The sequence below is a fragment of the Pieris brassicae genome, chromosome 14 (assembly GCF_905147105.1).
Source record: "Pieris brassicae chromosome 14, ilPieBrab1.1, whole genome shotgun sequence".
Taxonomy (NCBI): domain Eukaryota; kingdom Metazoa; phylum Arthropoda; class Insecta; order Lepidoptera; family Pieridae; genus Pieris; species Pieris brassicae.
Genome location: NC_059678.1, coordinates 4,968,966 through 4,983,180, shown reverse-complemented (window position 1 = coordinate 4,983,180; position 14,215 = coordinate 4,968,966). Strand labels below are relative to the sequence as shown.

General features: G+C 39.3%; 1 protein-coding gene across 2 annotated transcripts in view; it reads right to left on the bottom strand.

The window, feature by feature from the left end:
• Positions 1–14,215, bottom strand: part of LOC123718124 — a 54,129-nt gene that overhangs the window by 12,301 nt on the left and 27,613 nt on the right. For both annotated transcript variants that reach the window (XM_045674522.1, XM_045674521.1), the window contains exons 17-20: positions 13,237–13,338; positions 1,938–2,052; positions 316–459; positions 24–147 (exon numbers count right to left, since the gene is read on the bottom strand). In XM_045674522.1, coding sequence (XP_045530478.1) covers positions 24–147; positions 316–459; positions 1,938–2,052; positions 13,237–13,338 — 485 coding nt within the window. The remainder of the gene's footprint in view (positions 1–23; positions 148–315; positions 460–1,937; positions 2,053–13,236; positions 13,339–14,215) is intronic.

The following is a 14,215-nucleotide window of genomic DNA, read 5'->3' as shown; positions in this document are numbered from 1 at the left end:
ACCCCTAAACGGGGTTCACCAACTTTGGATATAGGCTTCGAAGATACAGTGAAGGAGTCCCTGCCCAGTGCGGAGTCTGTCGTAATTTGTACCCTGGAGTGCATTGCGATTCCTGCTCGCTGTGCGAAGGGATTTAACCACGTAAACCTGTAAAAATGCTGCCATTACAGATACGATAATGCAGCTTTTTAACATTTACACACAAAGCAATACATACACATAAAACAACTCGACATTAAATCTTACAGTATAGGAATTGACCTGAAGCAAACATTTTGTTCACTCAAGCACAGGCAGGGAAGCTGATGAACTCACGCTATAGACCGCGTTGACGCTTGGCAAGTGACGTTAAATTTGATGGGAAGATGAGCCACCAGCGATTGTTGGACTCTGCCTGTGTGCTCGGATTGTACCAGGGGTGCATATGTGGACAGTGATGTAACTTTGGTACCTTGGAACCTGTAAACAAACAATGTTATAAATTTATAGTAGTCTGTGCTGTAGGGCCAACAGATCAAGTGGAAAGTGTAAATGGGTAGACTATACAGTCAGAAGAGATTCCAATCATATCGCCAAACAGACTCTTGATTCTCCCACCACAAACGTACACCGGGCGTGGCCGTTCTAAGCAAATCTTGCTTAGTTGCAGATGAGGCAAAGACGCAAGTGCAAATGGATAGGCCACTCGGAAGACACTTCAAGCATATCCCCAAGCGGGTCCTTGATTTAAACCCACCAGAAAGTGTGGCCGTTCTAAGCAAATCTGGCGTAGTTGCAGATGAGGCAAAGACGCAAGTGAAAATGGATAGGCCACTCGGAAGAGACTTCAAGCATATCCCCAAGCAGGCTCTTGATTGGAACCCACCAGAAAGTGTGGCCGTTCTAAGCAAATCTGGCGTAGTTGCAGATGAGGCAAAGACGCAAGTGCAAATGGATAGGCCACTCGGAAGAGACTTCAAGCATATCCCCAAGCAGGCTCTTGATTGGAACCCACCAGAAAGTGTGGCCGTTCTAAGCAAATCTCGCGTAGTTGCAGATGAGGCAAAGACGCAAGTGCAAATGGATAGGCCACTCGGAAGACACTTCAAGCATATCCCCAAGCAGGTGCTTGGTTAGAACCCGCCAGTAAGTGTGGCAAAAGCAAGTCTGGCGTCGATACAGATGAAGCAAAGAGAGCCAGACAGATTTGAAGCGAAGTGAAATAAACGGCTCACGATCGCGAGAGAGACTCATTGTGGGCGCCTTCCGTCCCATCTAAGTCAATAGACTCTGTCCAGCGTAGAAAATGTTTTTGTTCCACATAGATATAAGAAATGGGTTCCTTGAAAACCAGTGGCTCATAGCTGGTAGTTCACATGGACACACACTTTCGAATGCTCGCGAGTGCGTTGCCGGCCTTTTAAGAATTGGTATGCTCTTTTCTTGCAGGACCCTTAGTTGAATTGGTTCAGAAATACAGCGCATGGACAGTCTCAATGCCAGAGGGCTCGCGAGTGCGTTGCCGGCCTTTTATGAATTAGTACACTATTTTCTTGAAGGACCTTAAGTCGAATTGGTTCGGTAATACCTACCGCACTTGGACATCTTTATTGCCAGAGGGCTCGCGAGTGCGTTGCCGGCCTTTTCAGAATTTGTACGCTCTTTTTTTAAAAGACCTTAATTCGAATTGGTTCGGAAATATCCACCGCCTAAGGACATCTACAATGCCAGGGATCGGGAATGCGCTGCCGGCCTATTAAGAGTTGGTACGGTACTTTGTGAAATTGGTTCGGAAATGCTTTAGTGGTGGTTATTAAAAACTACGTGTCCCTTATTACAAGCGAATGATAAATCTATAAGGACATTCGACAGTGGGCTGGTAATTTTTTTGGATTAACAAACATTTTTATTTTTATTTTATACATCTTCTAATAGAAATAAATAAATAGTTAATTTACCGAATGTGCAAGTCGTTCTCCCAATCTAGATCCAATGTGGGATCAGCTGGTGCTGTTAGGTTACCTCTTACAGAAGTAAAACCCATGCTCAGGGACTGCAGGCGAATTGGAGTACCTAAAAAGGCAATATAAATTCTGTAAAAATTACCGTTCATAATCTAGCTTCGTTAAGCTAAGGATTGTCTCTTTCTGCCGTATAGAGTTTCCAATATGTTAAAGAGAGAGAGAGTTATAAATGTTTTGTGTACGCGACAATACACAATTGTAATTTATATTGTACGCTAATGTACACTGAAAGTGTTTTAGCCATCAAAACTACATTTTGTATAAACGGAGTGTTAGTTACAAACACTCGGCAGTAGATGGCGCTATTATCAAATTTAAAGTAAAGATAATTTAATAGATATCTGTCAATCTTGCTTCACTGTCTATAAATAAGATAATCCCATAAAGATTTAAAAGCTTTTGAACATTTACACATACACGTGCGTGTTATTTTTGTACTTCTGCCCCGACGTAACCAATGTTTTGTCAAACAAAACTAAATTTTGTATATGAAAAATTTCGGTTATCAACTCGAGGCGCTAGTAATAGATGGCGCTAATATCAAATTTAATCTAAAGATAACGAAATAGTTATATGTCAGCTTGTGGCAGTCTGCTTGTATGTATATAAATAGTAATAATAATATAATATCTGAATAAAATAAAAAAAGTTCTTGTAAAATTACAAACACGTAACTTATTATTCTAATGTTACAATAAGACTATTATATATGTGGATTTAAACAGATTTTTAAAATCTTTGCATATTTATAATAATTAGATAATATAATTACTTTTTATTCAATCATGTGTTGTTTTTGCCTAGACCCTTGTATTTAAACAGTTCATACTTTGTTCAAGTTACAATAGTTCCCCTACTTACCAATAGATGGCGCGATACGATATTGATAATTATTACACATGCGTACAAAATACTTTCATGCATGTATAAGTGTTGTTTAGAGTACTTTTATGTGTGTAATAGAGTCACTCAATTTAAAATTACAGATATTAGTTAAGTATTTTTATCAAATATATGCTCCACAGAGTACTGAACACAACAGTTGAGGAAACGAATATAAATAAAGATTATTAAAAAATCTGATCTGAAAGATATATGCGAATTAAAAAAATATTTGTGCGTGTACTAGTGTACACAAGTAAGAAGTGAAATTTCTTTAAGACCCTATTTTTCGAAAAATTTTCTACTATATGCAACTTTACAGAAATTGGTTAAATAAAGTTAAATAAGATAAAGTTTAACAAAAGGCTTTTATTATAATAGACATGGAGACAAATAATACAATTATTTCATTTTACCTTATTACTACTAAGATTATTACATAATTTCATTAATATCATTGTTATCGTATATATTTTTGTTATTAATGACTTCGAATCTCTTCGAATCAACCGTGGTAGGAACAAGAAAAAGATGGCGCTTAACGGAAAAATGTGACCGTAATTTTTTATCCATCGCCGATAAAGAAGTTTCACTTCAATAAAAATTGTGTAAATTTTTACTCCATCACTACAAACCTATTTAATTATTATTATTAATTCTTACTGGATATCCATAAACATAAACACAACACATAAACATGAAAAAGGACGCGTCTCGCGATTGAGAGTACTTTGTATTGTGGATTAAAATAGCTGCCGTAATCGCTGCTAAATAAGGTTGAAATTCATTTAGCGCTTGCAAGGGTTTCACTCACACATGCAAAAGGAACGCGTCTCGCGATTGAAAGCATTTCGTGTTGTGGATTGAAATAGCTGCCGTAAGCACTGCTATATAAGGTTGAAATTCATTTAGCGCTTGCAAGGATTTCACTCACACATGTAAAAAGAACGCGTCTCGCGATTGAAAGCATTTCGTGTTGTGGATTGAAATAGCTGCCGTAAATACTGCTAAATAAGGTTGAAATTCATTTAGCGCTTGCAAGGGTTTCACTCACACATGTAAAAGGAACGCGTCTCGCGATTGAAAGCATTTCGTGTTGTGGATTTAAATAGCTGCCGTAATCGCTGCTAAATAAGGTTGAAATTCATTTAGCGCTTGCAAGGGTTTCACTCACACATGCAAAAGGAACGCGTCTCGCGATTGAAAGCATTTCGTGTTGTGGATTGAAATAGCTGCCGTAAGCACTGCTAAATAAGGTTGAAATTCATTTAGCGCTTGCAAGGGTTTCACTCACACATGTAAAAAGAACGCGTTTCGCGATTGAGAGTACTATGTATTATGGACTGAAATAGCTGCCGTAATAGCTGCTAAATAAGGTTGAAATTCATTTAGCGCTTGCAAGGGTTTCACTCACACATGTAAAAGGAACGCGTCTCGCGATTGAAAGCATTTCGTGTTGTGGATTGAAATAGCTGCCGTAAGTACTGCTAAATAAGGTTGAAATTCATTTAGCGCTTGCAAGGATTTCACTCACACATGTAAAAAGAACGCGTCTCGCGATTGAAAGCATTTCGTGTTGTGGATTGAAATAGCTGCCGTAAATACTGCTAAATAAGGTTGAAATTCATTTAGCGCTTGCAAGGATTTCACTCACACATGTAAAAAGAACGCGTCTCGCGATTGAAAGCATTTCGTGTTGTGGATTGAAATAGCTGCCGTAAATACTGCTAAATAAGGTTGAAATTCATTTAGCGCTTGCAAGGATTTCACTCACACATGTAAAAGGAACGCGTCTCGCGATTGAAAGCATTTCGTGTTGTGGATTAAAATAGCTGCCGTAAGCACTGCTAAATAAGGTTGAAATTCATTTAGCGCTTGCAAGGATTTCACTCACACATGTAAAAGGAACGCGTCTCGCGATTGAAAGCATTTCGTGTTGTGGATTAAAATAGCTGCCGTAAGCACTGCTAAATAAGGTTGAAATTCATTTAGCGCTTGCAAGGATTTCACTCACACATGTAAAAAGAACGCGTCTCGCGATTGAAAGCATTTCGTGTTGTGGATTTAAATAGCTGCCGTAAATACTGCTAAATAAGGTTGAAATTCATTTAGCGCTTGCAAGGATTTCACTCACACATGTAAAAAGAACGCGTCTCGCGATTGAAAGCATTTCGTGTTGTGGATTGAAATAGCTGCCGTAAATACTGCTAAATAAGGTTGAAATTCATTTAGCGCTTGCAAGGATTTCACTCACACATGTAAAAAGAACGCGTCTCGCGATTGAAAGCATTTCGTGTTGTGGATTGAAATAGCTGCCGTAAATACTGCTAAATAAGGTTGAAATTCATTTAGCGCTTGCAAGGGTTTCACTCACACATGTAAAAAGAACGCGTCTCGCGATTGAGAGTACTTTGTATTGTGGATTGAAATAGCTGCCGTAAGTACTGCTAAATAAGGTTGAAATTCATTTAGCGCTTGCAAGGATTTCACTCACACATGTAAAAAGAACGCGTCTCGCGATTGAAAGCATTTCGTGTTGTGGATTTAAATAGCTGCCGTAAGTACTGCTAAATAAGGTTGAAATTCATTTAGCGCTTGCAAGGGTTTCACTCACACATGTAAAAAGAACGCGTCTCGCGATTGAGAGTACTTTGTATTGTGGATTGAAATAGCTGCCGTAAGTACTGCTAAATAAGGTTGAAATTCATTTAGCGCTTGCAAGGGTTTCACTCACACATGTAAAAAGAACGCGTCTCGCGATTGAGAGTACTTTGTATTGTGGATTGAAATAGCTGCCGTAAGTACTGCTAAATAAGGTTGAAATTCATTTAGCGCTTGCAAGGATTTCACTCACACATGTAAAAAGAACGCGTCTCGCGATTGAAAGCATTTCGTGTTGTGGATTGAAATAGCTGCCGTAAGTACTGCTAAATAAGGTTGAAATTCATTTAGCGCTTGCAAGGATTTCACTCACACATGTAAAAAGAACGCGTCTCGCGATTGAAAGCATTTCGTGTTGTGGATTTAAATAGCTGCCGTAAGTACTGCTAAATAAGGTTGAAATTCATTTAGCGCTTGCAAGGATTTCACTCACACATGTAAAAAGAACGCGTCTCGCGATTGAGAGTACTTTGTATTGTGGATTGAAATAGCTGCCGTAAGTACTGCTAAATAAGGTTGAAATTCATTTAGCGCTTGCAAGGGTTTCACTCACACATGTAAAAAGAACGCGTCTCGCGATTGAGAGTACTTTGTATTGTGGATTGAAATAGCTGCCGTAAGTACTGCTAAATAAGGTTGAAATTCATTTAGCGCTTGCAAGGATTTCACTCACACATGTAAAAAGAACGCGTCTCGCGATTGAAAGCATTTCGTGTTGTGGATTGAAATAGCTGCCGTAAGCACTGCCAAATAAGGTTGAAATTCATTTAGCGCTTGCAAGGATTTCACTCACACATGTAAAAGGAACGCGTCTCGCGATTGAAAGCATTTCGTGTTGTGGATTGAAATAGCTGCCGTAAGCACTGCCAAATAAGGTTGAAATTCATTTAGCGCTTGCAAGGATTTCACTCACACATGCAAAAGGAACGCGTCTCGCGATTGAAAGCATTTCGTGTTGTGGATTGAAATAGCTGCCGTAAGCACTGCCAAATAAGGTTGAAATTCATTTAGCGCTTGCAAGGGTTTCACTCACACATGCAAAAGGAACGCGTCTCGCGATTGAAAGCATTTCGTGTTGTGGATTGAAATAGCTGCCGTAAGCACTGCTAAATAAGGTTGAAATTCATTTAGCGCTTGCAAGGATTTCACTCACACATGCAAAAGGAACGCGTCTCGCGATTGAAAGCATTTCGTGTTGTGGATTGAAATAGCTGCCGTAAGCACTGCTAAATAAGGTTGAAATTCATTTAGCGCTTGCAAGGATTTCACTCACACATGTAAAAAGAACGCGTCTCGCGATTGAAAGCATTTCGTGTTGTGGATTGAAATAGCTGCCGTAAATACTGCTAAATAAGGTTGAAATTCATTTAGCGCTTGCAAGGATTTCACTCACACATGTAAAAAGAACGCGTCTCGCGATTGAAAGCATTTCGTGTTGTGGATTGAAATAGCTGCCGTAAATACTGCTAAATAAGGTTGAAATTCATTTAGCGCTTGCAAGGGTTTCACTCACACATGTAAAAAGAACGCGTCTCGCGATTGAGAGTACTTTGTATTGTGGATTGAAATAGCTGCCGTAAGTACTGCTAAATAAGGTTGAAATTCATTTAGCGCTTGCAAGGATTTCACTCACACATGTAAAAGGAACGCGTCTCGCGATTGAAAGCATTTCGTGTTGTGGATTGAAATAGCTGCCGTAAGCACTGCTAAATAAGGTTGAAATTCATTTAGCGCTTGCAAGGATTTCACTCACACATGTAAAAGGAACGCGTCTCGCGATTGAAAGCATTTCGTGTTGTGGATTGAAATAGCTGCCGTAAATACTACTGAATAAGGTTGAAATTCATTTAGCGCTTGCAAGGGTTTCACTCACACATGTAAAAGGAACGCGTCTCGCGATTGAAAGCATTTCGTGTTGTGGATTGAAATAGCTGCCGTAAGCACTGCTAAATAAGGTTGAAATTCATTTAGCGCTTGCAAGGGTTTCACTCACACATGCAAAAGGAACGCGTCTCGCGATTGAAAGCATTTCGTGTTGTGGATTGAAATAGCTGCCGTAAGCACTGCTAAATAAGGTTGAAATTCATTTAGCGCTTGCAAGGATTTCACTCACACATGTAAAAGGAACGCGTCTCGCGATTGAAAGCATTTCGTGTTGTGGATTGAAATAGCTGCCGTAAGCACTGCCAAATAAGGTTGAAATTCATTTAGCGCTTGCAAGGGTTTCACTCACACATGCAAAAGGAACGCGTCTCGCGATTGAAAGCATTTCGTGTTGTGGATTGAAATAGCTGCCGTAAATACTGCTAAATAAGGTTGAAATTCATTTAGCGCTTGCAAGGATTTCACTCACACATGTAAAAAGAACGCGTCTCGCGATTGAAAGCATTTCGTGTTGTGGATTGAAATAGCTGCCGTAAATACTGCTAAATAAGGTTGAAATTCATTTAGCGCTTGCAAGGGTTTCACTCACACATGTAAAAAGAACGCGTCTCGCGATTGAAAGCATTTCGTGTTGTGGATTGAAATAGCTGCCGTAAGTACTGCTAAATAAGGTTGAAATTCATTTAGCGCTTGCAAGGGTTTCACTCACACATGTAAAAAGAACGCGTCTCGCGATTGAAAGCATTTCGTGTTGTGGATTGAAATAGCTGCCGTAAGCACTGCCAAATAAGGTTAAAATTCATTTAGCGCTTGCAAGGATTTCACTCACACATGTAAAAGGAACGCGTCTCGCGATTGAAAGCATTTCGTGTTGTGGATTGAAATAGCTGCCGTAAGCACTGCTAAATAAGGTTGAAATTCATTTAGCGCTTGCAAGGGTTTCACTCACACATGCAAAAGGAACGCGTCTCGCGATTGAAAGCATTTCGTGTTGTGGATTGAAATAGCTGCCGTAAGCACTGCCAAATAAGGTTGAAATTCATTTAGCGCTTGCAAGGGTTTCACTCACACATGCAAAAGGAACGCGTCTCGCGATTGAAAGCATTTCGTGTTGTGGATTGAAATAGCTGCCGTAAGCACTGCTAAATAAGGTTGAAATTCATTTAGCGCTTGCAAGGATTTCACTCACACATGTAAAAGGAACGCGTCTCGCGATTGAAAGCATTTCGTGTTGTGGATTGAAATAGCTGCCGTAAGCACTGCCAAATAAGGTTGAAATTCATTTAGCGCTTGCAAGGATTTCACTCACACATGTAAAAGGAACGCGTCTCGCGATTGAAAGCATTTCGTGTTGTGGATTGAAATAGCTGCCGTAAGTACTGCTAAATAAGGTTGAAATTCATTTAGCGCTTGCAAGGGTTTCACTCACACATGTAAAAAGAACGCGTCTCGCGATTGAAAGCATTTCGTGTTGTGGATTGAAATAGCTGCCGTAAGTACTGCTAAATAAGGTTGAAATTCATTTAGCGCTTGCAAGGGTTTCACTCACACATGTAAAAAGAACGCGTCTCGCGATTGAAAGCATTTCGTGTTGTGGATTGAAATAGCTGCCGTAAGCACTGCTAAATAAGGTTGAAATTCATTTAGCGCTTGCAAGGGTTTCACTCACACATGTAAAAAGAACGCGTCTCGCGATTGAAAGCATTTCGTGTTGTGGATTGAAATAGCTGCCGTAAGTACTGCTAAATAAGGTTGAAATTCATTTAGCGCTTGCAAGGGTTTCACTCACACATGTAAAAAGAACGCGTCTCGCGATTGAAAGCATTTCGTGTTGTGGATTGAAATAGCTGCCGTAAGCACTGCCAAATAAGGTTAAAATTCATTTAGCGCTTGCAAGGGTTTCACTCACACATGTAAAAGGAACGCGTCTCGCGATTGAAAGCATTTCGTGTTGTGGATTGAAATAGCTGCCGTAAGCACTGCTAAATAAGGTTGAAATTCATTTAGCGCTTGCAAGGGTTTCACTCACACATGCAAAAGGAACGCGTCTCGCGATTGAAAGCATTTCGTGTTGTGGATTGAAATAGCTGCCGTAAGCACTGCTAAATAAGGTTGAAATTCATTTAGCGCTTGCAAGGATTTCACTCACACATGTAAAAGGAACGCGTCTCGCGATTGAAAGCATTTCGTGTTGTGGATTGAAATAGCTGCCGTAAATACTACTGAATAAGGTTGAAATTCATTTAGCGCTTGCAAGGGTTTCACTCACACATGCAAAAGGAACGCGTCTCGCGATTGAAAGCATTTCGTGTTGTGGATTGAAATAGCTGCCGTAAGCACTGCTAAATAAGGTTGAAATTCATTTAGCGCTTGCAAGGATTTCACTCACACATGTAAAAGGAACGCGTCTCGCGATTGAAAGCATTTCGTGTTGTGGATTGAAATAGCTGCCGTAAATACTACTGAATAAGGTTGAAATTCATTTAGCGCTTGCAAGGATTTCACTCACACATGTAAAAGGAACGCGTCTCGCGATTGAAAGCATTTCGTGTTGTGGATTGAAATAGCTGCCGTAAGCACTGCCAAATAAGGTTGAAATTCATTTAGCGCTTGCAAGGGTTTCACTCACACATGCAAAAGGAACGCGTCTCGCGATTGAAAGCATTTCGTGTTGTGGATTGAAATAGCTGCCGTAAGCACTGCTAAATAAGGTTGAAATTCATTTAGCGCTTGCAAGGATTTCACTCACACATGTAAAAGGAACGCGTCTCGCGATTGAAAGCATTTCGTGTTGTGGATTGAAATAGCTGCCGTAAGCACTGCCAAATAAGGTTGAAATTCATTTAGCGCTTGCAAGGATTTCACTCACACATGTAAAAGGAACGCGTCTCGCGATTGAAAGCATTTCGTGTTGTGGATTGAAATAGCTGCCGTAAGCACTGCCAAATAAGGTTGAAATTCATTTAGCGCTTGCAAGGATTTCACTCACACATGCAAAAGGAACGCGTCTCGCGATTGAAAGCATTTCGTGTTGTGGATTGAAATAGCTGCCGTAAGCACTGCTAAATAAGGTTGAAATTCATTTAGCGCTTGCAAGGATTTCACTCACACATGTAAAAGGAACGCGTCTCGCGATTGAAAGCATTTCGTGTTGTGGATTGAAATAGCTGCCGTAAGCACTGCCAAATAAGGTTGAAATTCATTTAGCGCTTGCAAGGATTTCACTCACACATGTAAAAGGAACGCGTCTCGCGATTGAAAGCATTTCGTGTTGTGGATTGAAATAGCTGCCGTAAGCACTGCTAAATAAGGTTGAAATTCATTTAGCGCTTGCAAGGATTTCACTCACACATGTAAAAGGAACGCGTCTCGCGATTGAAAGCATTTCGTGTTGTGGATTGAAATAGCTGCCGTAAGCACTGCTAAATAAGGTTGAAATTCATTTAGCGCTTGCAAGGATTTCACTCACACATGTAAAAGGAACGCGTCTCGCGATTGAAAGCATTTCGTGTTGTGGATTGAAATAGCTGCCGTAAGCACTGCCAAATAAGGTTGAAATTCATTTAGCGCTTGCAAGGGTTTCACTCACACATGTAAAAGGAACGCGTCTCGCGATTGAAAGCATTTCGTGTTGTGGATTGAAATAGCTGCCGTAAGCACTGCCAAATAAGGTTGAAATTCATTTAGCGCTTGCAAGGATTTCACTCACACATGTAAAAGGAACGCGTCTCGCGATTGAAAGCATTTCGTGTTGTGGATTGAAATAGCTGCCGTAAGCACTGCCAAATAAGGTTGAAATTCATTTAGCGCTTGCAAGGATTTCACTCACACATGTAAAAGGAACGCGTCTCGCGATTGAAAGCATTTCGTGTTGTGGATTGAAATAGCTGCCGTAAGCACTGCCAAATAAGGTTGAAATTCATTTAGCGCTTGCAAGGATTTCACTCACACATGTAAAAGGAACGCGTCTCGCGATTGAAAGCATTTCGTGTTGTGGATTGAAATAGCTGCCGTAAGCACTGCCAAATAAGGTTGAAATTCATTTAGCGCTTGCAAGGATTTCACTCACACATGCAAAAGGAACGCGTCTCGCGATTGAAAGCATTTCGTGTTGTGGATTGAAATAGCTGCCGTAAATACTACTGAATAAGGTTGAAATTCATTTAGCGCTTGCAAGGATTTCACTCACACATGTAAAAGGAACGCGTCTCGCGATTGAAAGCATTTCGTGTTGTGGATTGAAATAGCTGCCGTAATCGCTGCTAAATAAGGTTGAAATTCATTTAGCGCTTGCAAGGATTTCACTCACACATGTAAAAGGAACGCGTCTCGCGATTGAAAGCATTTCGTGTTGTGGATTGAAATAGCTGCCGTAATCGCTGCTAAATAAGGTTAAAATTCATTTAGCGCTTGCAAGGATTTCACTCACACATGTAAAAAGAACGCGTCTCGCGATTGAAAGCATTTCGTGTTGTGGATTGAAATAGCTGCCGTAAATACTGCTAAATAAGGTTGAAATTCATTTAGCGCTTGCTAGGAATTCACTCACACATGTAAAAAGAACGCGTCTCGCGATTGAAAGCATTTCGTGTTGTGGATTGAAATAGCTGCCGTAAATACTGCTAAATAAGGTTGAAATTCATTTAGCGCTTGCTAGGAATTCACTCACACATGTAAAAAGAACGCGTCTCGCGATTGAAAGCATTTCGTGTTGTGGATTGAAATAGCTGCCGTAAATACTGCTAAATAAGGTTGAAATTCATTTAGCGCTTGCTAGGAATTCACTCACACATGTAAAAAGAACGCGTCTCGCGATTGAAAGCATTTCGTGTTGTGGATTGAAATAGCTGCCGTAAATACTGCTAAATAAGGTTGAAATTCATTTAGCGCTTGCTAGGAATTCACTCACACATGTAAAAAGAACGCGTCTCGCGATTGAAAGCATTTCGTGTTGTGGATTGAAATAGCTGCCGTAAATACTGCTAAATAAGGTTGAAATTCATTTAGCGCTTGCTAGGAATTCACTCACACATGTAAAAAGAACGCGTCTCGCGATTGAAAGCATTTCGTGTTGTGGATTGAAATAGCTGCCGTAAATACTGCTAAATAAGGTTGAAATTCATTTAGCGCTTGCTAGGAATTCACTCACACATGTAAAAAGAACGCGTCTCGCGATTGAAAGCATTTCGTGTTGTGGATTGAAATAGCTGCCGTAAATACTGCTAAATAAGGTTGAAATTCATTTAGCGCTTGCTAGGAATTCACTCACACATGTAAAAAGAACGCGTCTCGCGATTGAAAGCATTTCGTGTTGTGGATTGAAATAGCTGCCGTAAATACTGCTAAATAAGGTTGAAATTCATTTAGCGCTTGCTAGGAATTCACTCACACATGTAAAAAGAACGCGTCTCGCGATTGAAAGCATTTCGTGTTGTGGATTGAAATAGCTGCCGTAAATACTGCTAAATAAGGTTGAAATTCATTTAGCGCTTGCTAGGAATTCACTCACACATGTAAAAAGAACGCGTCTCGCGATTGAAAGCATTTCGTGTTGTGGATTGAAATAGCTGCCGTAAATACTGCTAAATAAGGTTGAAATTCATTTAGCGCTTGCTAGGAATTCGTGAAACGCCTTCGTCCTCAAATGACGGAATTATTATAATAGTATATACACGTCTCAAGCGAAACATTAACAATACAATTAAAAAACAATAGTAAAACCTTTTAATTTGTATACAACGATGTCATTATTTGTATACGCGATTGGCGGTTGAATTGACAGCAAAAATATATCCAAAATCCTTACCCAACTCACTCGGTACATTCATCTCCATTTGTGATGGATAGTAGACCATCTGTTGATTGATATGACTTCCAAATCTTAGGAACTCCATAATTGATTTTGCCACTGAAATTATATTCAACATTAATTATAAAATAAATAAGTTAAATAATTTGACAGTTTTAAAAACAAAGTGTATCTGTTAAAAACATGGCTTGCAAAAGCGTTATGGAGTAACATAAATTATAAATAATCATAGACAAAAATATATTTATTAATCGTGACAAAACCGTCATAGTTTGTCGAAATTTATGTCTAATAATAATAGTATCACTTCCACACAATTTTCACTTCCATGGGTGATGTACTACGGATAACTGTCGTGCATTTAGGCATAGACATAACATTTATTACTAACAACACACACAGTAACAATTTTTTTAAAGAAAGTTTAATTGTGTAATGTGTGTGTGCTGTGGTTGTAATTGGCCCTGGCTGAGCATTATGCTGAGGAGCAGAGTTGTTCCACAGCGCTGGTCATTCTGCCAGAGAGCAGCTAGTTTGCGCCACAGTCGCAAAAATACAAATAAGAATCTAATACTTAGTAGGAACAAATAATAATAATAATAGTAAAAGTTAGCAGTGTAAGCAATAATGAAAAAAATAATGTAAATAAAATAAAATTAAAAAGAAAGATTAAAAACTATATTACGCTAGATTTTTGTTGAGTATGTAGATGTTTTTACAATTGCGGCGAAAATTTAATTTTTTTTTCATTTTATGATAAAAATAACACAAAAATGTACTACGGAAATTATTTTGAGTACAATGTTAGTAATACTGGTTTACCACTTTCCTGAAATAGATAGCAGCAATCAGTAATTCTACCAAACAATCATAAAAGTTAATGCCAGAGCTTAAAAACAAGTAAACAGTGTTAATACCTATATCTCTGTTTCACCAAGTTCATTTACGCAGCGAGTAGTAATAGATTATTACGTTC